The sequence below is a fragment of the Panthera leo genome, chromosome B2 (assembly GCF_018350215.1).
Source record: "Panthera leo isolate Ple1 chromosome B2, P.leo_Ple1_pat1.1, whole genome shotgun sequence".
In the NCBI taxonomy this organism is placed as follows: Eukaryota; Metazoa; Chordata; class Mammalia; order Carnivora; family Felidae; genus Panthera; species Panthera leo.
Window position 1 is genome coordinate 35,632,447 of NC_056683.1, and position 26,532 is coordinate 35,658,978.

At 42.9% G+C, this 26,532-nt stretch overlaps 1 protein-coding gene and 1 pseudogene across 2 annotated transcripts in view; one reads left to right on the forward strand and one right to left on the reverse strand.

Annotated features, from left to right (window-relative positions):
- The window catches only part of RNF8 (ring finger protein 8), a 32,856-nt gene extending 9,131 nt beyond the window's left edge, over window positions 1–23,725 (forward strand). The window contains exons 3-8 of one of the 2 annotated variants that reach the window (XM_042938613.1): window positions 6,190–6,930; window positions 9,364–9,426; window positions 11,595–11,684; window positions 13,789–13,896; window positions 15,828–15,893; window positions 23,195–23,725. In XM_042938613.1, coding sequence (XP_042794547.1) covers window positions 6,190–6,930; window positions 9,364–9,426; window positions 11,595–11,684; window positions 13,789–13,896; window positions 15,828–15,893; window positions 23,195–23,278 — 1,152 coding nt within the window. In that variant the 3' untranslated portion in view covers window positions 23,279–23,725. Of the gene's footprint in view, window positions 1–6,189; window positions 6,931–9,363; window positions 9,427–11,594; window positions 11,685–13,788; window positions 13,897–15,827; window positions 16,033–23,194 lie in introns of both variants that reach the window. The other variant, XM_042938612.1, reaches the window with a different exon arrangement.
- A 177-nt stretch (window positions 23,726–23,902) lies between these two features.
- Window positions 23,903–26,118, reverse strand: LOC122220674 (annotated as a pseudogene).
- Window positions 26,119–26,532: the final 414 nt, after the last annotated feature.

Consider the following 26,532-nt stretch of genomic DNA (forward strand, 5'->3'; position numbering starts at 1 on the left):
TTTAAAAAAATTAATTATACATATCTAAGTCATAGACGTCAGGTTTTAAAGCCCCTGCAATAGCTTATATCGAACCACTTTAGGAAAAGACATTTTCCTTATCAGAGTTGGCTATCTGAGAAATGGGATTGCAGTATTATAGAGGTAAGTTCTCCGGTGCTCTTCTCTTTGATGATGTGTAGTATGGGTATACACCATTTATGGGATAGCAGATTTTGAAAGGTTGGGAAGCCACCAACTGACAGATTTTACTGTTCCTTGAACATCAGCTTCAGGGACAGAGGTGGCCCATGCCAGCGACAGATCATGACTGTGCTTCTGGGCTGCTCTCCAGTGTTAGCTGTGTATGTTTTCTTCCAGGGCTGTTGTTACCATGAGATTCCTCTCTGAGGTCTCAGACAGATAATACAGAGGAAAGGTAGGCTCCTGATTCTTCCAAGCCTTTTCTGGTTTAAGCCTCTTAGCTTTGATTCCATTTGTGAGGTAACTGATTTTTAAGAGAAGCTGTGAGTCAAGTGTTTTGATGGAGCAACTACTCTTACAGGTAAAAGCACTCCCCCCACATTTTTTTTCCCTTAACAAACGCTCCTTTCCTTTGTGGCTTTTTTCTGGCACCATGCCTTGGCAGTCCTCTTCTTCTGATGAAGGATTTGAATTTCACGTGCAGGATGTTATTGTTATGGTCATATTTGAAGTCATTTGCCAAGTCTTTTCAAGAGGTAGATACTTCTAAGAATTCAAAACTCAGAACTGCATTCTCTCTTCATTAAATGGTCTCTCTTATATGCTGGAATGGCCAGAAAATGAAAGCTTAAGTACAGATACAAAAATTGCAACAAATGCAATTTTAGTTTAAATTGGCTTAAAAAAAAGAAAAACCGTGGAGGACTGCTGACTCTACACACAAAATATTGTAGTTGTGTGCATTTCAGTTGGAAAGCTCTTCAGATGGCTCATTGTAGGTATTCCTATCCAGCTGTTTCAGAAAATTGGTTGTTTGAGGGTCCATCTGAAATGCCTTGGTGGGTTTTCTTGCCTTCAGTCCTAGAGATTTGGGCATGGAGTTTGAACCTTTCTCCTCCTATCGTGTTGTTATTCATCTGCTCCCTGGTGAGTCCCACCTTCATGCTTCTGTACACTATGGCATTTCATGTCTCTGGTGAATTATACTGTCTGTGAACACACCTTGTTGCTTGGGACAGTTCAACTTCTGGTCTTCCAGCAGCTGGAGCAGTGATTGTCAACCCTGTTTCCAGTTTTTGTGCTTACCTGGGGTTCTTTTAAAAAATACTCGTGGTATCATATTAAAATGGAGAACTTCCATTCATCAAAAGACACCATTAAGAAAGTGAAAGGCAAACTCAGAGTGGAAGATATTTGCTGCACATAACCAATGAAGGACTTTATATTTGAATATGTACATAACTGCAAATCAATAAGAAAAAGAAAGATAATCCAGTTTTAAAAATGGGCAAGAGCCAGACACTTCACAAAAGATTATATCCAAATGTTCAGTGTTCATGAGAAGTTGTTCAGCCTCATTAATGATAAGGGAAATGCAAATTAAAACCACAGTGGAATACCACTACATATCCACCAGAGTGGCTAAAAATTAAATACTGATGATGCCAGGTATTGTCAAGTTGTCTTTTGGTAGAGGTATAGATTGGCATAACAAATTTGGAAAATTATTTGGCATTATTTATTAAAGTTGCATATATATATATGTATGTATACACACACACCTCACAACAATATTTTCACTCCCAAGGAAACAACCCAAGTGTTTATCAATGGTAGAATCTTAAAATGAAACACTATACTAGAATGAATGTGAATGAGCTACCACTATATCCAGCAGCATGGATAAATGTCACAAACAATATTGAGTTAGAGAAGACAGACACAAAAGAATACATATTATATGATGCCGTTTATATAATTGTCAAAACCAGGCAAAACTAATATGTGACATCAAGCCAGGCTGACAGTCCCCTTATGTATGGAGGGGGAAGGGCTTAGTGACTAGAAGGAAGCCCAGGGGGTCTCTGGGATGCTGAGAATGTGTAATTTTTTTTTTTTTTTTAACCTTGTGGTAGTTACACTGAGATGTTCACTTTGTGATTATTCATCTAGTTATACATTTATGATTTGTGCACTTTTATGTTTGTATGTTATATTTTAGTAAAGAATTCCTAATGCCAAGTGCTGGTAAGGATGCAGAGTAACTGGAACTCTTAACAATTGCAAGTGAGAATACAAAATGATATCAGCACTTTGAAAACCAGTTTGGCAGTTTATTCCAGTTAAACATGTACTTATCCAACATTCCTTTTCCTGTCCCAAATTAATAAAAACTTATGTTCTTACAGAAACTTGTATGTGAATGTTCTTGTGGCTTCATTCATAGTCACCAGAAACTGGAAGAAACAACTAGGGACTGGATAAACAAACTGGTAACACCCATGACCTAGGATATTATTCAGCAGTCAAAATGTCAAACTGCTGTTAATGCAACAAAGTAGATAAATCTTAAAGTCATTATGCTAGGTGAAAGAAGCCAGATTCAAAAGGATACATACTGGTGTGGTTCCATTTATACAACATTCTGGAAAAGGCAAACCTACGTAGGGCAGAGAATAGATGAGTAGTTGCCTGGGAATGAGGGAAGGGTCGACTGCAAAGGGGCACTGTGTCTTGATACAAATTGCATATTCTGTGTTTGTATATAAACTGGATTTTTAAAATTCTGATGTATAGTCCCCATCTCAGACCATTTAACCCAGTCACTATTTCTTGTAAACATTTTCAGGTGATTTCACTGTACATCAGGGTTGAGAACCACTGGGTTACATAAATCATTTGATGAACTGCATGAAAACATTGCCCGCTGGCTTTGGGTTTCCACTCAAATGGATTAAAAATGCTGGACAGAGATTGAGCATCAAGTGAAGTAATTGGTGTTGAAGGGGGTGCAGGTGATCCCACTTTTTTCCCATTGATGGCTGAGAGTCACTGGGCAGGCTTTTCTTTGGTTATCACTTTGCTGCTGCTGACAGTGCTCAAACTGGTGATTGTGAAAACTATCAAGAAAGGCTTGGCAGCGTCTGGGTGGCACAGTTGCTTAAGTGTTTAACTTTGGCTCAGGCCATGATCTCATGGTTTGTGGATTCAAGCCCCGCATCGGACTCTGTGCTGACAGGTGAGAGCCTGGAGCCTACTTCAGATTCTGTGTCTCCTTCTCTCTCTGCTTCTCCCCTTCTCACGCTCTCTCTCTCTCAAAAATGAACATTAAAAAAAAAAAGGCTTAAACACAGTTTGAGATAGATATATTTAAATGTTTATTCTTAGGGGCAGAGTGCGAGTGGGGGAGGGGCAGAGAGAGCCCAGGAGACACAGAATCTGAAGCAGGCTCCAGGCTCTGAGCTGTTAGCACAGAGCCCGAGGCGGGGCTTGAACTCACAAACCAGGGAGATCGTGACCTGAGCTGAAGTTGGATGGTCAACTGACAGCCACCCAAGTGCCCCCAGTTTGATTTATTTAAGCTGTTGCATTTGAGATCATATCCTGGGCAGTACATGATTGTTCTTATACAGCCGTGGTAATTTCATCCTTTTCTACCGTTGCCTTGTGAACAGACCTGAGTTGGGGCTGTGGTCCCAAGTATACCACTAGATGTCACCAAGGAGTGACGAATGGATAAACAGAGGGATCCAGGGATAAAAAGTGATGGGAAAATTTTGAGAGTTTATTTTCCAGATCTCAAAGGGCTCTCAAGGAGGCAGGTTACTGCAGAGGATCTCGCGGAGGGTTGCAATACGTCTTGAAAGTTCACCCTAGCTTTTTAGGGTTTTGTTCACTCTAGTCTTAGGTTGCTTCTATAGCCTTCTTAACCTTCTCTTTGTCTTTGAGATTCTTCTTAAATGTCTATACCTTGGCAATAGGTGGCCTCCTGTGTCATACTACTTTTCCTGAAACCTTTTTCCTATGTATAATCTGTAATTGACTATTCTGCTATAGAACTGTTCTCAAATACATTCTTTTGGCCTCCCTCCCCCTCCTTTTTATTCCTGCATATGTTGTTTCAGAAATCAGAACTGATCACTCTCCATAATTTCTCAGGCTGAATATGAGTAGAAAGGTTGGGAGAAGGTTGGTCAGATAAGCCAGGTTAGGGCCAAGGCAGTGAGTTAAAGCCAGTCTTTCTGTATGTATCTATGCTCGTCTTTCTCTCCCTCTCCCCACTCTGGCCAGATAACACAAAACCAGAAACAAGGGCCTAAAACCAATCCAGAGCTGAGATCCAATCTCTAGTGTTCATCCTTTGTGCCTTGTGGTCAAGCCTCCCATCCCTCATATTTGGGCTGATCAGGTATTTTTTCTAGCCACGAGGAGGTAGCTATCGTTACCAACTTGAATATAGTCTTAGTCCCAGTTCATATGTGACCTTCATCTCTGGCCTGTGTCCCAAAGATACGTTCTTATTATGGGTTAAATTGTCCACTTGTCTCTTTCCTTCTCTTCCCTCTCCTCTTTCTTCCCTTCCTCCTTCCTTCCTTCCTTCCTTCCTTCCTTCCTTCCTTCCTTCCTTCCTTCCTTCCTATGGGTTAAAATGTCCACTTGTCTCTTTTCTTTTTTCTCTTTCCTTCCTCCCTCCTTCTCTCCCTCTCTCCCTTCCTTCCATCCAAGTTTATTTATTTAACTGATCTCTACCCCCAGCATGGGGCTTGAACTCATGCCCCGAAATCAAGAGTCACATGCTCTTCTGACCAAGCCAACCAGGCACACTCCCACTTGTCTCTTTAAACTTTAAATGCTACATTTGTTTCAAGTCTGTTTTAGCATGCGTCATCTCTGTTTAGCATCTCTTCTCTAGCCCAGCTCTATATGATACTCCTTTGCATTTATAGGCTGTGCTGTGTAATCCCACATTTACTTATGTGTGCCCTCATGTTTTCCTTTCCATAGTCAGCTGCTAAAAGTTGTTTTCATATCTTCTACTTTTGTGCTCAGTATATTTACCTTGCAAGATGCTGAGCATAGAATTGAAATAACTGTTGATAAGTCAATTGAGCCAGAACATAATAATAGTAGTGAACACTTATATAATACTTACCATGTGCCAGGCACTTTTCTGAGTACATTACATGTGTCATCTCATTAAATCCACACAGACTCCATGAGGGAGAGACTATTATTATCCTCCATTTTATAGATGTGATAACTGGAGCATGGAGAGGTTAAGAAAGTTACCCAAAGTTACACAGCTATTAAGTGATGGAGCCAGATTATAAATCCAGGCAGTCCGACTCCTGGGTCCATGCTCTTAACCCCTACACTATGGCTTAATTTAAGTCATTAAAGTAAATATATATTGAGCATTTATTATATGTGAGTCACTGTGCTTAGTGTTTTACATGTATTTTATTTCATTCTTCACAGAACAGTATGAGTTAGGAACTGTACTATCCCTATTTTACAGGTAAAACTGAGACACAGAGGTTAAGTAAATCGCTGAAGGCCATGCAACTAATAAACCCAAGGTGGTGCATTTGGGCTATGAACTCAAGTCTGTCTGAGCCAAAGCTCCAGCTCTTAACCACTGTGCTGTATTACCCCCTGGACCTTTGGTGCTATTAATTGGGTCAGATCCCACCTGCAGGTTGACCCCAGTACAAGGTATTGATACACTCTTTAGGTTTATGTATGTGTGCTGGGAAGTGCTTTGCTCATTCACCAATGTGTTCAGGGACCACATTTAGAGACAGTGCTTGTGTGATTTTCCTGGCTAAGCCTATCTTTTGAACCTCATCATTAGATACTACTTCCTTCGCTAATAGCCATTTTTCCAGTCTTGGGCCATTGCCCCCAGTTTAGGTCAATAGGAGCTATTCAGTTGCAGTTTCTTTTAATGCTGCTGCATTTGAGTAATTCATCTGCCAGTAATAAGGTAATTCCTGCCTGTTACACAGGCAGTTCTCTGTGGAGGCATGGATGTGAAATACAGGTAAAAAGCCAAAGCTGTTTCAGGAATGCTATTTCTAAGGGTGATGGTTTATCAACCTTTTCTATTTGTTCCCAGGGGTTTTCCTTCTGAAAAGGCAGAAGTTTTTGTAGCATCAGGAGAAACGTTCCATTAAGAGGAGGAAAATCATGAAGCTTATTTTGTCTTTATTTCCCTTTCTCTAGAGTCTGAATGGTGTTTGGCTGAACAGACAACGTCTAGAACCTTTAAATGTCTATTCTATCCATAAGGGAGACCACATCCAGCTTGGGGTACCTCTGGAAAATAAGGAGAATGCAGAGTATGAATATGAAGTTACTGAAGAAGAGTGGGACAGGATGTATCCTTGTCTTGCCCCAAAGAATGACCAGATGACGGGAAAAAATAAGGGATTGAGAACTAAAAGGAAATTTAGTTTGGATGAATTAGAGGGCCCTGGAGCTGAAGGCCCCTCAAATTTGAAATCCAAAATAAGTAAAGTATCTTGTGAATCTGGTCAACCAGTGAAGTCTCATGGGAAAGGTGAAGTGGCCAGTCAGCCCTCCGAATATTTGGATCCTAAGTTGACTTCTCTTGAGCCAAGTGAGAAGGCCACAGAGGTTCATGTTTACCCTGGCTCCACAAAAGTCATAGAGCTTCATCATAAGAAGCAGAAAGCCTCAAACCCTTCAGCATCGCACAGCAGCTTAGCACTGTTCAAGGTGACCATGTCCAGGATTCTGAAGCTGAAAACACAAATGCAGGAAAAACAGGTAGCTGTACTGAATGTGAAAAAACAGACCCAAAAAGGGAACTCAAAGAAAATCGTAAAAATGGAGCAGGAGCTGCAGGACTTACAGTCCCAGCTATGTGCAGAGCAGGCCCAGCAACAGGCCAGAGTGGAACAGCTAGAGAAGACTTTCCAGGAAGAGGAACAGCATCTCCAGGTACGACATAGGAGGAAGGGACACCAGTGCTCCTCAGGGGTGGGTAGGCCTTTGGTGGGCCTCTGGCCATAGCTCTCTGTTTCTGGGTCAAGGACCACATGCTGAGTGCCAGGAACAGGAGGTAGAATGGGAGAAGAAGACTTAGATGGGAGAAGGGAGTTGAGTGCAGGGTTAAGGCTTCAGCACAATGACCAAGAGCCAGAGTTTGGGTGCTGTGTTGGCTGAAGGGGGCTGGAAGAGCCAGCCAGGATGCAATTGATCTCAGGATATAAAGCTGAGGCACCTGAGAACTGAGGCAGATTCAGAGAGGGGTTGGATGAAGGTCGGGATGCCACAGAACCACAGTACACTCCCAACTAAACCAGTGGTTGTCCCTATGAATTGTCTTTCTTTGGTGTGTCACAGCCAAACCAGTTAGCCTCAAGGCAGCTATGAGTCAGGTGGTTACTCTGCCCTTGTTGTACCTGGCAACTTACTAGCTCTGATGGTTAGTTAACTCTAGCTAACCTAGGAAGTGGGAGCCTAGAAAGGCAGAAAATGTTTTTGTTTCTATCCTGAGCAACTAGCATTGGAGGGGACAAGTATACTGTGACTCAGTTGTTGGGTTGAGTGGTAAGCCACTTTCCACAGTGCCTTTAGCGGGGAGGCAGAATGATTGTCTTAGCTGTGTCAAGGTAAGATCAAATGTGTCCCCATCCCTGAGTCATTTGCTTAGATGACAAGCTCTTGCACAAAGCCTCTAGGCTAGAGCTGATTTCTGGTCCTGCTGAAAATGTCAGTTCCAGTCTGGCTAGAAGCATACATTTTACTCCCATCTCTTTGCTCAGGTAATATTGAATGTCAAGAATTCCCCATTGTTGACTTAGAAATAAAAAGGACCAATCAGGATTGAAGTGAATAAGCTTTTCTGTTTTGTTTACTTTGCTCAGGGCGAGGAACAACCAGTAGTGTTGACTAAATTTGGAACAATTTAAAAATTTCATTCTAATCTCTGCTTTCCACTTGAACTGGTAGCATTAGCAAAGGCCATGGATTAAATAGGTCTTTCTCAGGATATGCATTGCTTGTTTATGTGTACCTTTTTGCTTCCCTTACCCAGCCTGGACTAGTTCTTGAAGCTAATAGAGGGAGGCTTATCTCTACATATTTAGTGTATGACACCTTCACCAGAGCAGAAGCCTCTTTAAAGGCTAATGTGTTCAGGAACAAGAGTTATTATTAATTAATATTTGTGGCTGCTCTGGGTATGCTTCAGGATATAGTTATAAAATCTTTTTCTATATCAGAATGGTAGAGAAAGGCAAAAAGGACTGGCTTAGAGAATTTCTGTGGGTATTAGAGGGTCATATAGAAATGGCTCATGGTGAAATGTATCTAGTCCTTTGTTTATTAGCTGCATTTCCCTTTGCCACCAAGCCCTAGGGATTTAGTCTTCTCCTACTACTTCACACAGATTTTTTTTAGCACCTATGGCAGTATACTTAGACATCAGGTGGTTATTAAGAGGCTTAATAAATGGTTCTTGCCATTAAGAAGTATAATAATCAGAACAGTTTTAAGTTAATATATTTAAATTAGAGAACAATTTCTTTTTTTTAACTTTTTTTTTTTTTTTAGCGTTTATTTATTTTTGAGACAGAGACAGAGCATGAACAGGGGAGGGGCAGAGAGAGAGGGAGACACAGAATCTGAAACAGGCTCCAGGCTCTGAGCGGTCAGCACAGAGCCCAACGCGGGGCTCGAACTCACGGACCATGAGATCATGACCTGAGCCGAAGTCAGACGCTTAACCGACCAAGCCACCCAGGTGCCCCTAGAGAACAATTTCCAGTTGGCATATCAAATGGGTAGGCAGTTCTTAACGAGGGAAAGGCTCAGAGGTTCTTGTAGAAGGTGCTGAATGTAGGGCAATGATGATGTGGAAGACATCCACATCACAGGGGGCTGACAGAGAAAACAGCATAAGCTCAGGCAAGGAGGAGAAGCAGTCTAGAAGAGATACTCACACTAAGACAGTGTGGCCAGAATTGAGCGAAGAAACATGGTGGAGCTTGTGAGTGTCAACCTGGGGGATTATATCCCGAGTTTAGATATTTGGTGGCTTAGAATCTCTCAGTTTACATCTTTCTGGGGGTCATGACATTAGCCAGTGAAGGACACTTGGAGTGTTACCCCAGGGTTTCTCTCCAGAACGACCTGAGTGGCAGCTTGAAGGTGACAGCCCTCAGGTGTGCAGTGTTTGAGCAGTTAACTCTGCTCAGATCCCTTCCTGCCAAGAGCCTGAAGTGAAACGGGAGGTTTTCCACCTGCTCCCTGCCCCCTGTCGTTTCCAGATGCTCTCAGGAGCCAGTCTGCTCTGCTTGTTGCTAGATTTTGTTTCTTTTCCCCCCCCTCCCTGCAGGGAAATTTTCCATTTTGTTTTTGGCTTTGCAGGATTTGGAGAAGGAACAAGGAGAAGAGGACCTGAAGCAACAGCTGGCCCAGGCTCTACAGGAGGTAACTTACCTCTTGTCACTGTACTGAGATTATAGTGGGCTGGGGAGTGGGGGGCAGCCAGACCTCACATGGCCACTGGCTGCCTCTTCTGCTTAGCACACACCTCTGTGGCATCTCCAGTCTGCAGACAACAGCTGCTCATACCATCAGGTCGGAGATTTGGCCTCACAGACATGCCAGACCTCAGCATGAAAACGTACATCTTCATCTGAGCAGAAGTTGCTCTAGTGAAGATGGAACTGAGCCTGTAGCAATTAGGAGGCTCTCTGGGGAAGTGTCTGCACTTCCAGAAAGGTGAGGGCAGCAGAGGGGAATTTCAAGCTATGACTTGGCCACCAGAGCCTGCAAGGGCCTTTATTACCTCACTGTTCCTGAGCTGAAGCCATCCAGAAACCATTCAAGAATGTTCCAATTAAGCGTTTTAGGTCAGGTTGAGAATGTAGTTTAACAGTCAGCAGAACATACCGATTTACTGAAAGGGCAAGGCTCACAGGAATAAAATTCCCCTAAAAGGTGGCCTGTAATTTATTTCATGTAACTTGACTATCATCTGATTATTTTTTTACAAGCTCTTTTGCATCTTTTAAACCCACTTTATCTTCTAAACTTTATGTGTTTATGATTAGTAGTTTAATGCAAGTTTTGTCAGGAGGTTAGTGAGATGGTTCAAATCTCCTTGATCAGTTGCATTAGAATTTGTTTAGGTGAATTTATCCTTATGGTCTTTTATTGCATATCTACTTCACAACCTTCATAGAGTGCCAACAGCCCTGTATTATTGTAATCTTTGTGGGGATGTCTGCCTTGATTTCCTTGAGGGGTACACAAATAGCCTTGAAAAGAATTAGATGAAAATTTATTCAGTCTTTTTGAATTTTATTTTCTAAGCTTGTTTATTTTCTAGGGTGGGAAGGTAGGTATATTTCTCATTTAGAGCTTTATTAAATTGTATTGAAATACCGTTTTGAAATTGGCTGGAAAAGAGTAAGGTTCTGCTGCTTGGAAATCGCCAAGTGATCATTGAGTACCTTGTACCCACGACTCCTCACCCTTTCCCCAGAGACAGGAAAATATTTAGCATGAGGTGCTTGGCCAGTCTCCATTCATTAGCCTAAAATGGGAAACTTTTAGGTCATGGTTTTTAACAACATGCCTGGGGGACATACCACTTTCTCAACTGAAACAGTGGTTGTTTCTTGGTCCACCTTGTTGGTCCCTCTGTGACAATTCTTTTTTACTTACTAGGCAATTTTTAAAACTTCTGAATGCTTTCATATCTGTTATTTTCTTATCAACACTGATGTAGGAGGGGGCACCTGTTTTCCCATTTTATAGATGAGAAAGTTAGGCACATACATCTAATCAGTGGTCAAGATGAATACCCGGGCCATCTGATATAACTTTTTTTGGGAGACCACAAATTTTAAAATTTGTTAATTGAGTAATATCTTTTCAGAAATACTTACCTTTATCCCACCTTCTTTAAAAAAGGATTGGAGGTGAGATTTAAAGTGTAAGCTATACTTAAGCGTGAGGGTGCTCAGAAATTCTCATAGATGTGGAATCTCTTGACATGCATTGTAGGCAGTAAGTCACAATAAATGAACTGTCAGCTTCCAGAAGACACAGGCCGGGTTCAGGCAGTACTGCCTCACAAGTATGTAGTATGTGATTTGTAGAATAAATAGGTTAAAGGTCTTTTTTATTTCAATGAAAATGATCTAGAAATCCCATTTCTCCCTGATTATTAAAAGCCACTCCCATTGCTGGGTAGCCTCAGATTTACCTACTTGTTCTTGAGTTCCTGAGTTCCTAGAATCACTTGGGTGGCTTTAAAAAAAAAAATGCACATTCCTGAGCCCCCAGCCAAACCTACAGAATCTGGAAGGCAGTGTAAAGTTCCTTAGTTGATTTGGATGGCCATTGAGGTTGGGTTATTTTCAGAGGGGTTAATGGATTTGATGACCTTCCTCCCTACCTCCCCCCCTTCTCTAAAAAAAAAGCTGCAGGTAAGTGGGATGTCCTGAAGGAACAAAGGCTATCTTGAAATTGCCAATCCCTTGATCCCTTGAACCAAAGCTACTGATGGAAGGAGCAGGCTCATGTATGGAGAAAAGGAAATATGCAGTGTAGCCCATTTTGAATACGTATCTGCTATGTTTCTGCAGCATCGGGCTCTAATGGAAGAGCTAAACCGCAGCAAGAAGGACTTTGAAGCAATTATTCAAGCCAAGAACAAAGAATTGGAACAGACCAAGGTACTAGAAAGAAGATAAAGGTTTAGAATTTGGTCAATACATGCAACTCAGCATTTCCAACGATGCAAGGGTTGCTGTGGTGAATAAAGAGAGAGATTATGGCTGTTCCCTGCCTTAGGGGAAATAATCTGTAAAATGATTCAGGCCTATGGAAGGGTCTGCCTCTAAGACAATATTTTTTTCCTTCCCTCATTAAGAAGTGAAATGCTGGGAATGAGACTCACGTCCTGCAGTCTAGTCCATTGGCTGTGGTAGATGCTCCTTCAGAGTGGTCCACTGACACAAGCTAAGGGGTAGTGTAGTCAAAACACCGTTCATCCTGATGCATTTGGGTAATTATTTCTCACATCAAATCAGTGGAATGCTTAAATTAGGGGTTATAAACTCAGGTGCCCCCCAGGGTTAGAGTGGTAATAGAAGTGAGTGAAGTGGCCTGGATACAAGATCACAGTAGGAAGGGGTGCCTGGGTGGCTCAGTCGGTTGAGCATCTGACTTTGGCTCAGGTCATGATCTCGCGGTCTGTGAGTTCGAGCCCTGTGTTGGGTCTGTGCTGGCAGCTCAGAGCCTGGAGCCTGCTTTGGATTCTGTGTCTCCCTCTCTTTCTGCCCCTTCCCCGCTCATGCTCTGTCTCTCTGTCTCTCTCTGTGTCAAAAATAAACATTAAAAAATTTTTTTTAATTAAAAAAAAAAAAAAGATCACAGTAGGCAGCTGCAGGGACAGAGACACACCAGAAAGGGCACTTGCCACCCCTCCCCAACCCCACCCCGAAGAGACAGCCCTTCTTTGCTGAGCCACTTGTTGCTGCCCAGAAATGCAAGCTCAGTGTTGTCAGATCCTTTGACTTTTCCACAGAAGATAGAAATCCAAATGTTTGTGTGAACTATCCCAATTTTCAAATATTAGCAACAAGTTCAGTTTTATTCTATTTTGTTTTTTAATACCTGAGGACCAAACTAAACAAATCTGCCAGGTAGATCCAGTCCACAGGCCACCAGTTTGGAACCTCTGGCCTGAAATTGATGTCCAAGACTGTCTGTATCTCTCAGCCCACCCTTCCCCACAGACAGACCTGCAGCAGAATACAGAAAGGAGAAGACTCAGTTTTCATTTGGTTTGCTATCCTTATCCTTGGTTTAAATCATATAGTACCTTTCTTAACTTCCAAAAAGCCACCATATCTTTTTAAACCTAGCAATTTGTAGGTTTTCAGGGAACTGGACTTTAATGAAAATGGGTACATACATACTCTCTTCACTGCCCTAAGCAGTGTTATAGTCTTTGCTTTGATTAGAAGGGACAATAAAAGATGAAAAATTAGCCACTCAAATATGCCCTAAATAGCTTTTCTTTCCCCTCAGGGGCTCCTGGCACTTTCAGTTTTAGGGATGAGAGCTAATTTAAACAAATGTCTTCAAGAGAGCACACCTAGGGTCCTCCCCAAAATGTATGTCTATAAGTGGTCTGACCTCTTGGGGAAAGCACAGGGAAATTGGACTGCAGACCTCTGCAGGAGTAGGAGGTGGCAAGCATCATAGAGTTTGGATCCTGAAGGTACTTGAGGAGGCCATCTCTCAGCCTCCCGTCTCCAGGGAGTATAAGTATTATCCTTATTTTATAGAAGAGGCAGCTGCAAGGAACACAGGGGACCTTATAAACTAATTCAGGCTTCCTGCCCCTATGGATTGTTTTCTTTCATGTCTAGTGAGTCCTTGGTTGTTTGGGATGATTTTATATCACCTCTAAACTGCTGTTAGTTATAGGATACTTAATGCCTCATTCTGGTTTTGGGTGGCTGCTGGGGTTAGTACGCTGCCTTCAGTTTTTCTCATTTGGTGAGCTCTGGGAAAGGAGACAGAAGCTACGGAGCAAATACAGAAAAAGTGGAGAGAGGAAAGAAAGGAAGACCATGCCCTATATTAGAAAGCCGTTCTGAGGAACGGTCACCCTTAGAGAAAGGGTTTTTATTCTCAAGACACTGTGCCAGGTTGAATTTTTAATTTAGAATCTTGAATCCTATTTCAGACAATTAACCCTGTTCCCTGTCCTGTTTTGCATTCTTGTTGGGTCATCCACATGACAGGTGGGGTTATGTGTCTTTGCAGGAGGAGAAGGAGAAGGTGCAAGCACAGAAGGAGGAAGTTCTTAGCCACGTGAATGATGTGCTGGAAAATGAGCTCCAATGTATTATTTGCTCAGAATACTTCATTGAGGTAATTATCAGCAGTGGCTTATGTCTTCTTGATCTCTCAACCCTCAATGGAGCCTTGGCTACGCCAGTTCTGTTATAGGGAAACATTCTGAAGAGATTTTTATTCTAGGAACCTGTTGTAGTTATTTGACTTCAAAGTGACCTCTAGAGATGGCCATGTCTCATTTGTTTTTGTAGTCATCTTTACCTTCACTGATCCTTTTTCTTATTTCATGTGGTGTTGAGTGTTTATTTGGTACAATCACTATTTTTAGCTGCAGTGAAGCCTTTATTTCTTTGCTGTTCAGAGAAAATAGGGCCACATGGCATTAGATTTTTGAAGTATCGGTAAAGCTGCTCACTAAAGCTTCTCTTTCTTTACTCTGAATGGACGCAGTTCTGAGAGTGGGCGTATAGTGCAGCCTTTAACAGGGTGGTAAATGTCACTGATGTGTGGTCACTTGGGGAATTCAGCAGCCAAGTGGAACATATTTCAGGGACTCTGAGGCTCCCTATGAAAATGAAACATCTCCTAGGTTACCATTTGTTATCCTGTCATATTTTTGCATAGACCTTATTTTTCACAAATTCTACCATTTGTGGCTAGTTCATCTTACACTGATCTTAAACTCAAGTTTTGTTAAATGACTGTGCTTTTCGGGTTTCGTTAAAAAGGAAAATGCATGCACACACTCGTTCCTTCTTTCTGGTAGTCTTTTGGGAGGTTGAGTCTATTAGCCTCCTGAGAAATCCCTCTCAAGCAGATCTGTTTCTTTTGCTCTGGATCCAATTTGACTTCAGGTCATAATTTCCCTCCATAGTTTCTAGTCATTTGATTCCCTAGTTTGGAGAAACTCCGTGTTGCTTTGACAGGATTCTGCTAGAGGAAAGCAAGGAAAGGGGGGTTGGGATTGGAGATGAGTTAGCCAACCTAGGGCATCTGCACAGACATCTAAGAGACAACCTGACCTGTGCTTTGTTTACAGCACACTGCCTGACTTTTTCTACGGTCACCTCTTAAAGTCAGCATTGGAAAGAGGTTTTACTTTAATCAGACAGGTTTTTAGTCCTATTTGTGAGGCTTTATCTCATACAGTTAACAAAATATCTCCTAGTTGGCTTTCTGTGCTCAACTTGGCATTTGAAAACTGCATAATTTCTGTTATTTTCCGCTGCCATCCTAAAAGCAGGAATGAAGACTTTTGAGCCTCAGAAAAACTTGTATCTTAGGAGATGTACCTAAACAAGACTATTGAAGAGGATGGTTTATATTTTTAGAAGTGAAAAGGACCCTAGAAGAAATCTGACCATTGGAATTACTCCTTCTGCTTTCCCTCTTCTGACAGGTTTATTTACTTAAGAGTTCAGTCACTGTCAGTGAACCCATTACATTTTTTCTATTATCTTGGTTCCTTTCTCCCCAGACTTTTTAGTCATTTTTTACATATATTTTACTTTTTTAAGTTTCTTTTGAGTAGAGATATGCCTCCTACCATTCTATGTACTGAGTATTTAGAATGTGCTTCCTTTCGTATATTAAAATTGAAGTTCTGATTCACCATCAGCAGGATATATATTTATTTTCCATGAGGGAATTAGTGGTGTATTTGTACATTCACTCGCTTCCTAGTCCTACTTGTGTCCAGTGACATTTGTTTGCAAGGTAGCTAATCTGCGTTGACAGTGTCATCTGAATTGGTGGAACGAGATAGACAAATCAGCCTGTGTCTACGAACTTACCTTTGAGAAAGAAAATGAATCATCTAACTTAAACCTTAAAATTTCTCATCCCCAGGAATGACTCTGATACCCTCCATAAGCCCTGTAGATGGGATTATTGTTAAATTTCCATTTGGCCTTGGGAATGAACTCCTGTCTTAGCATTGAGATCACAACTGCCCTGGGAAAGTAAGCATGACGGTTCTGTTATGTGTGTTCACATTCCCATTGTAGGCTGTCACCTTGAACTGTGCCCACAGTTTCTGCTCCTACTGTATCAGTGAATGGATGAAGCGAAAGGTAGAATGTCCCATTTGTCGGAAGGACATCAAATCCCAAACCCACTCCCTGGTTCTGGACAATTGCGTTAATAAGATGGTAGATAATCTGAGCTCAGAAGTGAAAGAACGACGAATTGTCCTCATTAGGGAACGAAAAGGTGAGTCAGTGTGAACAAGAAGGTGAGTCCCCTCAACAAAAGACTTACAAACTTAAGCAGATTTTTTTGGCTGGGGAAGAGAGTCAGATAAATGATTCTTAGGCCAAAGAAGAGGAGGGAGAAATGGGAAAAAATAAAGAGAGTTAAAGGTAATGAGTATGTGATTAAGAGTTGAGGGAGAATGGGTGCATGTATTTGAGCAGTGGGGAAGGGGGAGGCTTAAGTATATGGATGTGCGTAGAAAACACAAGGTCAGATGGTTTGTTGTGCTGATAACTAGATGGTGCTGTTGTTCAAGACAGTTCAATTGCTGTCCAAGTGTTGGAAAAACCTTGGGTTGGGTACACTATCAGTTATAAATAGGAGGTAAACAGAGATTCACAAATTGGAGAATGCTTGAAGAAAACACATACAGGTTTTATAATAAGTCACAGCTTAATTACACAAAGTGGACATAATGTTAAACTAGAGAGATAAATTTAATCTTTGGGGATCCTAATATGTTTACCAACTAGTCTCCTAGTTGGAAAGAATTGGGATAAAGAGATTGGGGAAGTGGGGGTGGGTGAGTTCCCCTAATGAACCATTCTTCCTTGGTGAATATCTGTTCATTCAAACGAGTGATCTCCTCATGCTTGGAGCTTGCTGTGTTGAGGGTTACAGAGCCTCTCCGCTTGAGACTCGAATATCCTTGTGGCAAAAGATGTGTCCTGAGGCCGGGCACAAGGAAACCAATGGATAGGAGGAAGGACTGGTTGGTTATTGGCCAGGGACGACAGTGCATAGAAGCAGGGTGGATCTGGTTATCATGTTCAGTACCTCTAAGAATCCAGCACAGCACTACCTTCTGGGAAGTCACCAGAGCCAAAGTGCCATGAAGTCAGTTGGCTGCACAAAAAGGCTGAGCAGAGAAGACAACCAAGAAGCTCACTGCCTTTACACGTGCTTCCCACCACCTGGCCATTGATAACCCATATTCATATGTGTCTTTGGATAAACCTTTCTCTAAGTCCAGAGGAACAGAAGGCCTAACAGCTACGCTGCTAAGAGTAGGATCTTCTGTCCACTGCTTTCTTTTCTTCTAGCCCTTCAACAGATGTCAGCCACCTTGAGTAGGGCCAGGAATCTGATGCTGATGTGCAAGCAGCTGTGGTGTGAAACTGGACCTCAGCTGGTCAGCCAGAGTGGAGGCAGCAAGCCTGTTGCAGAGCCAGGCAAAGCGGGTGCTGAGCAGGAAGTATGCTTGAGCCTGTTCTGCCGAAGGAAGGCTTTGTGACCTGTGGGAGAGTGGGACAGCCCTCAGGTGGTTCTTTGGAACCAGGATGTTTTCCACTGTTCTGACAGCTGTGTGCTAATAGATTTTGTGGCCAGTCTGAGCTCTCATAGATCTTTTACCTCCCAGGAGCCACTTGATTCTGGCAGAGTCCTGTTGTTCTTCTCCTCACTTTTTACTTCATCAACTTTTACAGGAACCAAGATAAAGAGATACATAAGGCATCGTCTCAGTTCTCACAGCACTCAGTCTATGGAGGAGGTAGAAAGGCAGGTCGGTAGTGTGACAATTTCCCCACGAGGGTGCTAGGACACTGCAGAGGTGCAGACAGTTTGGCCTGGGCAGGTAGAGGTACAGTAGACAGCCGCATGGAAGTAGTGTCACTTGAACTGAGTCTTAGAGGTTCCCAGGGCTGTAGCTTTCCAAACAGAGGCTTCAGCACAAAGCACAGGCATGAGAAGCAGTGACATGTTCATAGCAGTGCCCCCCTGGTGGCCCATACATGACAGAATAGCTACATGGTGCTGGAGCAGCATGAGGACAGCCAAGACCTAGGAAGTGTCTGCCGAGGCGTCGTAGATGCCTTCAGTTTTCTTTTTTCTTCTCTTTCTGAGAGGAGCAGTGACCTGGGACCCAGATTTAACCAAGGTCAGCCTTTGGCTTGGGTCTGTGTCAGGGTGGGGACACCCATGTACTTTCTTCCCCCAAACCAGTGATTGGGTTTCTTCTCACAAGTGCAAGCACAGTAGATGTCTTCATGTAGTACTAGAAAGGGAAAGAAGAGCCCTATGTCCTAAGCTCACCTCTGGCTCCCCTCACACAGAGTTAATTCTGCACATTAAATTATATCACACCCTCCTTTTCCCTCCAAAGGCTAAAGAGGGTGCCTGTCTGCCTTTTTGGTAAACCTAGGAGCCTACACAGTAAACTGAAGCAGCCTCCCTGTTGCACTCGATGGCACTAGGCTCAGTTTCCACAGGGAGTGCAGCTTTGAGGTTTTCTCCAGAGACCGACAGAAGGCTCTGAGTCCCGATTTAGGGAAATAAGTGCTAGAGCCATCAGTGGCTTCACTGGTCTGCAGTGTAGGGGTTAGAGGAAATTCTTAGTTCAAATACCAACCTTCCTTACCAACTGAAAACTGCTTTAATCTCCAGTGCATGGGAATTTTGAAAAGGACCAAACTAAGGATCTGGGAACCAGGATTGGCAAGCCTATAATTGTCAGAGTTCTGACACTGTGGTAGGGCTATTTTTCTCCTGGACAAGGGTTGCTCTTATCACAAATTCAGGGAGGGAAACCTGTCTGTCTTGTGGCAGCGTAGTATGCTGATTCCACCAAGGCAGCCCCACTCCAGGCCTCCCTGGCTGCTTGTTGTCTTCTAGTTCCATATCCCCATGGGAGAAGTGATGCCTCATGACTGATGAGCCATTGATCCCTTGTAAACTCTGTGAGGCCAGATTATACAGAGGACATGAGGAGAGTATTAGGATACTAGATCCTCTGTTAGAGAAAGGATGCTCTGAAGCTGGGGCAGATAACAAACATCTAGTAAGTGCTTGTCACGTGAGTAATTGTGGCTCTCTGGGATATTGACATGAGATTTTCTGAAAGGAAGACATTTTTTTGACATTCCCTATGGAGGATCTCCCTCTGGAGCTGGTGAGGAGCTAGAGCAGAGTCTTCTGTCGGCTCCTCCCCTTCCTCCATTTGTTCTGTTCTCGTTAAATGTTGGTTGACAGAGTGTTAACATTCTCACTTTTAGCTTTCCCTTGCAGTTTCTTTGGGTTGTGCTCAGAAAAGAAGAAACCAAATTATCTAGAAATAAAATCTTGTTGGTCCTTTAAAATAGTGATTTTCAGTCTAGGGGCTTTTTCAGACTACAATTCCCTGACTCCCTTGATGCTGTTGTATTGAACCAAGGCTACTGGTGGGAGTGCACCATGGCCTTCAGGTATGTTGAGGTGGGGAGAAAGGTGTATAGGCCACAGCTTTCCTGAATCTGTGAGACAGAGGCCCCTCCAGAGGTTAAGGGTCTCTAGGAAGATAGACTCAGGTCATACCACTTGGCCTGTGGCTCTTGCCAATTTCCCGTAGGCTATGAGGAGGGTGATCCAGACCCAGGACAGGAGAAACTGGCAGCCGCTTAAGACAGTATCTGCCTGCCCATTTGGAACGCTTTCCTTGATATTGCCCATCACCCGTTGCTGAAAAGCCTTATACAGGAGTATGTGGGAATGGCAGTAACAGTGTCTGGCAAGTTGACCTCATCCAGAGAGAATACTTGTTAGCAAGTACTTTTAATCCACCCAGTCCTGCCACTAGAGACTCGTGTGCATGTAGTCAGCATGCCTGGCTGGCTTTACAACAGTTTGTCTAGGGGAAACGGCTCTCAACAAGGTTGGCATGGGGTGGGGTGTCCACATGCATGCACTCAAATAGTGTGTAACACTGAACTCTTAAAATTTTTGACTTTTAAAAATTCTCCCTTTGCAAAATTGTCATGGGATACAAAATTAGAATTATTACTAGAAGCTTTTTTCTTATTTCTCCATCACCACCCCCCGTTTTTGCCCCTTATTTTTCCTTTCCTTCCCTTCTTTTGTCTGTTGTCTTTCCTCTCCTTGTCCTTTGATGGGTGTCTCCCCCATCACCCTTATTGGCATCTCTGAATGCATAGTTGGAAACAACAAGGGCAGCACAGGAACTGTCCGCCCAGTTGGGGAAGGGAATGTGATCTTAGTAGAAGTCAGCTATGGGATTCATTGGAATATGTGGAATAGCAGCCCATGAAGTCCTAGAACCTCAGATTTTTTGCTGACTATATGGTCCTTTAGACTTCTGAGTGTCCTTCCCTCTAGAGGTCAAAAGCCTGTTGCTGACGTTAGTGCTCTGTCATGGAGTGTCTTCTCCCCTTCACCAAAAGCACCTTACTGTAGGAACCTTGGGAAAGTTTAGGAGAGTGGCCTTCCCGGATGCAATTAAAAATCCTTCACTGTACCCCAAATGTATAGACGACTGGTTTGAGGGAACCATACCATACCAGAGCAAAGAGACCTTGACTACCTGCCCACTGAGTTAGGAACTCTGGTGAGCCCCTGACATGCTTACTGGCCAGCGCTTGTCCACCTGGGGAAAAGGGTCTGGAGGAAGAACATGAGCACACGCTATAGCATCAAAAGAAGTAAGTATTGAGCAGCTCTGGCCATCTCTAGGGGTGTAGCAGGAGGTACTTTAGATCATTCATTGCTGTTTTCCTCAGCAGAAGTTTCTCCTGGGCTTTTGTGTCTTCTTAATGATAAAATAGAGTTATTTTGGTTTTCTGAAAAAATGGATCTTCCCTCCCCGTGAACATGTAACTTAATGATTTGCTTTATATAGAAATACTTTCAGGGACTTCTTATTATAGACCACCTGTGTAAATACAGAGTAGTGCATTAACCAAAACAGATTTTCCTTTAGCGTTTCTTGGTTCCTACACTTAACTCTAGATGAACACAGAGCGTGTTGGTTGGTTGGTTGGTTGGTTTTTAAGTAGGCTTCACACCCAGCGCAGAGCCCAACATGAGGCTTGAACTCATGACCTGAGATCAAGACCTGAGATCAAGACCTGAGCTGAGACCAAGAGTCAGTCAGCCCCAGCTGACTGAGCTACCCAGGAGCCCCAAACACAGAACATGTTTAGATTTCAGTGAACTGATCTTGGAGAGTGACTGGGGTCACTGAATATGCCTCTTCCTCCCGCTCCCATAGAATATCATAGAATCAGGTATATCACCATTGAAGCTTCTCTGCACTAGCTGGATATATATGTTGCCCAACTGCCTACTACTGCGTTCTTAAGAAATCTGATAAGACCAGGGACACCTGGGTGACTCAGCTGGCTAAGCGTCCAACTTCGACTCAGGTTATGATCTCATGATTCTTGAGTTTGAGCCCTGCACCAGACTGTCTGCTGTCAGCACAGAGCCTGCTTCCAATCCTCTGTCCCCATCTCTCACACTGCCCCTTCCTCACTCTCTCTCTCAAAAATAATAAACATTAAAAAAAAGAAAAAAATCTGATAAGACCTGTCATGTCCTATTCCTGGCTAGGGCTTCTGCTTTAACTGCTTTCTGCTTTCCTACTCTGGAGAGTTTGGACCTCTTTTACCTTTGTCTCATGAAACCTGAACCAGAACCAACCCCCAAAAAACATCTCTTCCTTGCTTCCTTTCTTCTCGGCCCTTCCTTCTTAGTTTCTACTAAGTGCTAGGTGCTGAGGCTAAAAGTGAGCAGGCATAAGGATGAAAAATTGCCCTTTGGATGCAGCAGGAATGTAGGACATTGATGACTTTATTTAGTACAAGTTTGAGGAATGGTGGGGTCAGAGCTAGTTTTCAGTGAATTGGAGAATGAATGTGAGATTAAGGAGTAGAGAAAACAGAAAAGTAAGATAGACCAGGTCTTCTAAGAAATTTGGCTACGACTAAGACCATAGGGACAGCATGAAGAGAAGGCTGCAGTTGGAGGAGGAAGGTTTTGTTTTGTTTTGTTTTGTTTTGTTTTGTTTTGTTTTAAAGAAATGAGAGCTCTGTGTGGTGTTCAGTTGCTGAGCCTGTGAAGGAGATGCTGGGAACCTGGGATGGTGGGTAGGGCCAGATTCTTTGGAAGGCAGGGTAGGGAATGCAGAGCACAGATGGGGGGATTAGTCTTTAAAAGTGGGAGGGTGCCTGGGTGGCTCGGTCTGTTAAGCTTCCAACTTTGGCTCAGGTCATGATCTCACGGTTCATGGGTTTGAGCCCCATGTTGGTCTCTGTGCTGACAGCTTGAAGCCTGGAGCCTGCTTCGGATTCTGTGTCCGTCTCTCGGCCCCCACCCCCTGCTTGCGCTCTTTCTCTCTCAAAAATAAATAAAACATTAAAAAAAGTTTTTTTTAAGTGAAAGGGTACATCCTGTCTTCTAGAGAGAAGGGTTTCATGTGGGAGGGTGGGCAAGGAAATTTGCTTGAGAGAATTTCTTTTTTGTGGCTTCTGTATTTTTCTGTGAGCTACTAGGTGAGGCCATTAGCTGCATGCAAGAGAGTCTTGCTTGGCTCTCTCAGCTCTCTAAGGCTGCCCACAAGTGGAGAAAAGGAACTTTTACAATCCTTTCAGTCCTCCTACCAAGTCTTTAGGACCTCAGACTCAGGGAAGGGGACAGTCTCCTTGGTGGCTTTGTTGTGTCCTTAGGCCAGGATCCCTGCTTCCCCGAATTGAGGAAGCAGAAACAGTAAATAGCAGTAAATTGTCCCTCCCACCCCCACTGTCCCCACCTCTCCCTGCCTAGTGCTGTGTATATAATTCCTTCATTCTCCAACACATGTTCATTGAGGGCCAGCTTTGTGCCAAGCTGCTCTAGGTTCCAGAAATAGAAAGAGAAGTGAAAATCTAATAAGTGTGATGTGATTAGTGCTATGGAGAAAAACAAAGCAAGGGATCAGGGAGTGATGGGAAGAGCATTGCCATTTTTGATAAGGTAGCCTAGGAAGGCATCACCAATAAGGCAGTACTAGAGTAAAGCCCTGAAGGCAGCAGCCGTGTTGCCACATGGGGAAGAGTGGCACGTGGGGAGTGCACTTGGGGAGGTGGAGGGGCAGCGAAGCTGTCGGTGTGGCTGGAATGGAGCGTGTGATGGGGGAGGACTAGGAGGTGGAGCAGCACAGATTTTGTAGGACCTCAGGGGCCTTTGGAAGGAATGGGACTTGAACTCTTACTCTTGGGACGAATGAGGATCAGGCTCTGAACAGAGTGATGTACTCTGAGGTCTGTTTTCTTGGTTCACTGTGTGGGGAAGAGGTGGAGCATGGCAGCAGGGAGACCAGGCCAGGGAAATGCAGGCTCCTCCTTTAATTCTCTTTTCTTTCTCTTCAAAGCAAAGAGACTGTCCTGAAGACCATGCTCCAGAGGCATTTGAAGGACTGCCAGGCAGTGGGAGCTTGGAGCTTGGGATGGTCTAGAGGATTCTCTGTGGACAGGTCTTGGGCCGCTCTGAGATAGAGCATGGGATGGAGCCACGTGGGACAGAGACTGAGTTAGGAAGTCCTCCTGAGCCTCCATGTCGGCCAGCCTTGCGGCCACCATTGTCTGAAGAGCCACTGGTCCTCACCGCACTGACTGCTTCAGGGTACTCAATAGACTCGGCTTCACTGCGCGTTGAATGGGTTATGTATTTCTGTTCTGCTTTTTAAATTTATTGTTGTTGTTACTGTTTTGGTACCTCAGAAGCACCTCTGTCGACATTTGTTTTGGACAGGTTGGGTGTACCCTTACGGCTGCCCCTAAAAGCTAAGACAGCTTCTCTTGGAGAAGATGGCATACCTCTTTGTGAAAACAAGATGTCATTTCCTGGAAATAAAATGTAAAGCCTATCAGTTGTGCAGCTGGGCTTTGGTGTATTTATCTTCTTCCCTTCCAGCTCCCACACAGTCTCACAAGTAAACACTGGCAGCTCATAAATCGCAACCAAGAAAGTGACTGTATCAGATGATAGACTCAAGTGAATGTCAGCATAAGAAGCCAAGCCCAAGATCATGACCATCGCAGACGGGCTCTGTTAAGGCCCTGACTGTTGTTTTTCCTTTTCATTCCAGAGGTGGGTCACTGTTTACCTGGTTTTGAGACAGGGCTGGTTTCCTCTTTCAGCTGAGGTTTAGAAGTGGTTTCCAAACTATTTTATTTATTAATTATTAGTATTATATATATTTTTTAAGTAAACCCCACACCCAACATGGGGCTCAAACTTATGACCCTGAGTTCAAGAATGACATGTTCCACCAACTGAGCCAGCCAGGCACTTCCCAAATCTGTTTTACCCGGTGTCAGAAAACAAGGGCAATGGTTTTATGAGAACGTGGTATTATTTTATTTATTTATTTATTTATTTATTTGTTTGTTTGTTTGTTTATTATTAAAAATCATTTATCTTTTACTGCTTCTCCTTTTTAAACAGAAAGAAAACTAGTTTGATGTTTGGGAGATAGAAGCTTAGGAAAACCTGTGGTCTCCTTGGTTACCAGTGAGGAGAATGAGGGAAGATGCAGGAAGCTGAAGAGTAGTCATTTGAAACGAGGAGCTCTCTAGTAAGATTATGAAACTGCGCATTATGTCGTTCAGCAATTTGCTTCCAGATGGAAAGGTATTTTCCTCTCCCTTTTTACTGTCTACCTGGAGAATCATACTTTGTATGCTTTATTTATACCCCTGTGTTTTCATTAAGGATTGGTAACTGTTGCCTCACCAGCTTTCTAGGGATGTGGATTTGCAACACTGACTTTCCCGTGTACATGTGTTCTGTTTATATGATGGCGTGAGCATGTATAAATTTTTGTATATTTGGTTTTTTAAGCTCACACATTCACTTTTAGAAGAGTGCACATATACATTTTTTGAATAGGTAATATGGTCACATACCTTAAAATCAGAAGGCACAGAAGGACCTAAAGTGAGAAGCCTGTCACCCTTGCCCCCCAGTGACCACTTCCCGGCACTGAGGTGATGGGTGTTACTAGTTCTTAGGTACCTTTCGAGACATCTCTGACTGTACAAGCAAACATACACATAGTCTTTTCCCTTCTTTCACGTGAATTAAGAGAGACTCTACACTCTGTATACCTTGCTTCTTTCAGATATATCTTTGTGATGGTTCCATATCAGAACATGAGGAACTTGCTGTTTCTTAGTTATATCTTCCCATTATTGCATTGTGTGTTTGTACCATAGTTTGTTTTTCCAGTCTGTTTTTGGTCTAGGTTGCTTTAAACCTTTTACTTCCTTTTTTTTTCATACAGCTCTCAAAATCCTATTAAATAAATCTCGGACTCTATACTTTAAAACAACAAAGCAAAAATAACAAAAAATTCCATAGAACCCATAAGATGTTATGCAAGGAAGGAAAAAAGGAAAGTTTGGAAATCCACGTACTGGGAGTTCTCTTTTAAAATCAAAGCGGTTAGGGGCCTCTGGGTGGCTCAGTCGGTTCAGGATCTGACTTCAGCTCAAGTCATGATCCCCCAGTTAGCGAGTTCAAGCCCCACATCAGGCTCTCCACTCTCAGTGCAGAGCCCGCTTCAGATCCTCTGTCTCCCTCTCTGTCCCTCCCCTGCTTGTGCTCACTCTCTCTCTGTCAAAAATAAACATTTTTTTTTAATTTTAAAAATTTAAAAATCAAGGAAGGTCAGTGTTTCTTTTTTAAAAATTTATGGTTAAATAAATAAGTAAATAAATTTATGGTTGTAACTATTTTCCTAAATGTTTCATTAGTGATAGTCTTTTAAGTCTGGTTCCATAAGAATCTATAACATAACTACTTCCATCTGAAGTTCCTACAGTCTGCACTGAAATAAGAATGAAATCAATTAGGCTCTCAATTCCACAAAACACTACAGCACAAAAGTAAACCTAAGGCAGACTATCCAAGATAAAATTGGTCTCCCAACCATTCAAGGAAAAGACAGTGCAACTATTACTTTGAATGAATAGCCATTTACATTTACATTTGGGAGCTTGAGAAAATCAACCTCATTTCCAGTAAAATATGTTTCACATTGCCACAGAAATCCTTATAAGTTGTCTTGGGCGCTAGAAAACAGAGCATGAACTGTGTAGTTTGTACAGTTATCTGGTTCTTACCACAGCATTGTTGGTTGGTTGGTTGGTTTAGGTATTTACAAATACGTTGTCTCATTTTGAGGTTCTCACACTTTTGTATCTCCTTGCCCCCAGTGGTGGTGGTGGCAACCTTCCAAGGTTCCATGGTAACCGACATGAGCCGTAGGACTGCCAAGAGCTGTTGGGCTTGTTATGGATCAGTGCATCCCACTTTTTACTCTTAAAAAAACAATGCTAAAAAAAATAAAAACAACAACAATGCTGCAGTGAACACTCTTATTAGAGCAAAGATCCTTGAAGAAGGAACATCTTGACTGGAAGAGCCTGAAGGCCATCTGCCAAAGACTAATCTCACAGACTGACCATTCCCTCCTCCGCCTGCACACAGGGTGACTTACAGCCTCTCCCTTCAGAACACCATGTTCTTCTCAAGAACCATGTTCTTAACACAGGTTAAGAAAGTAAGCTCTTAAATACAGACCTAAGAAAAAGAAAACTTAACATTTGGAAGTCAGACTAGCTGGGTTTGAATCCCAGTCCTGCCATTTGTAACTAACTATGTGACCTTGAGCAAGTTAGTCAATCTCTCTGAGCCTCCGTTTCT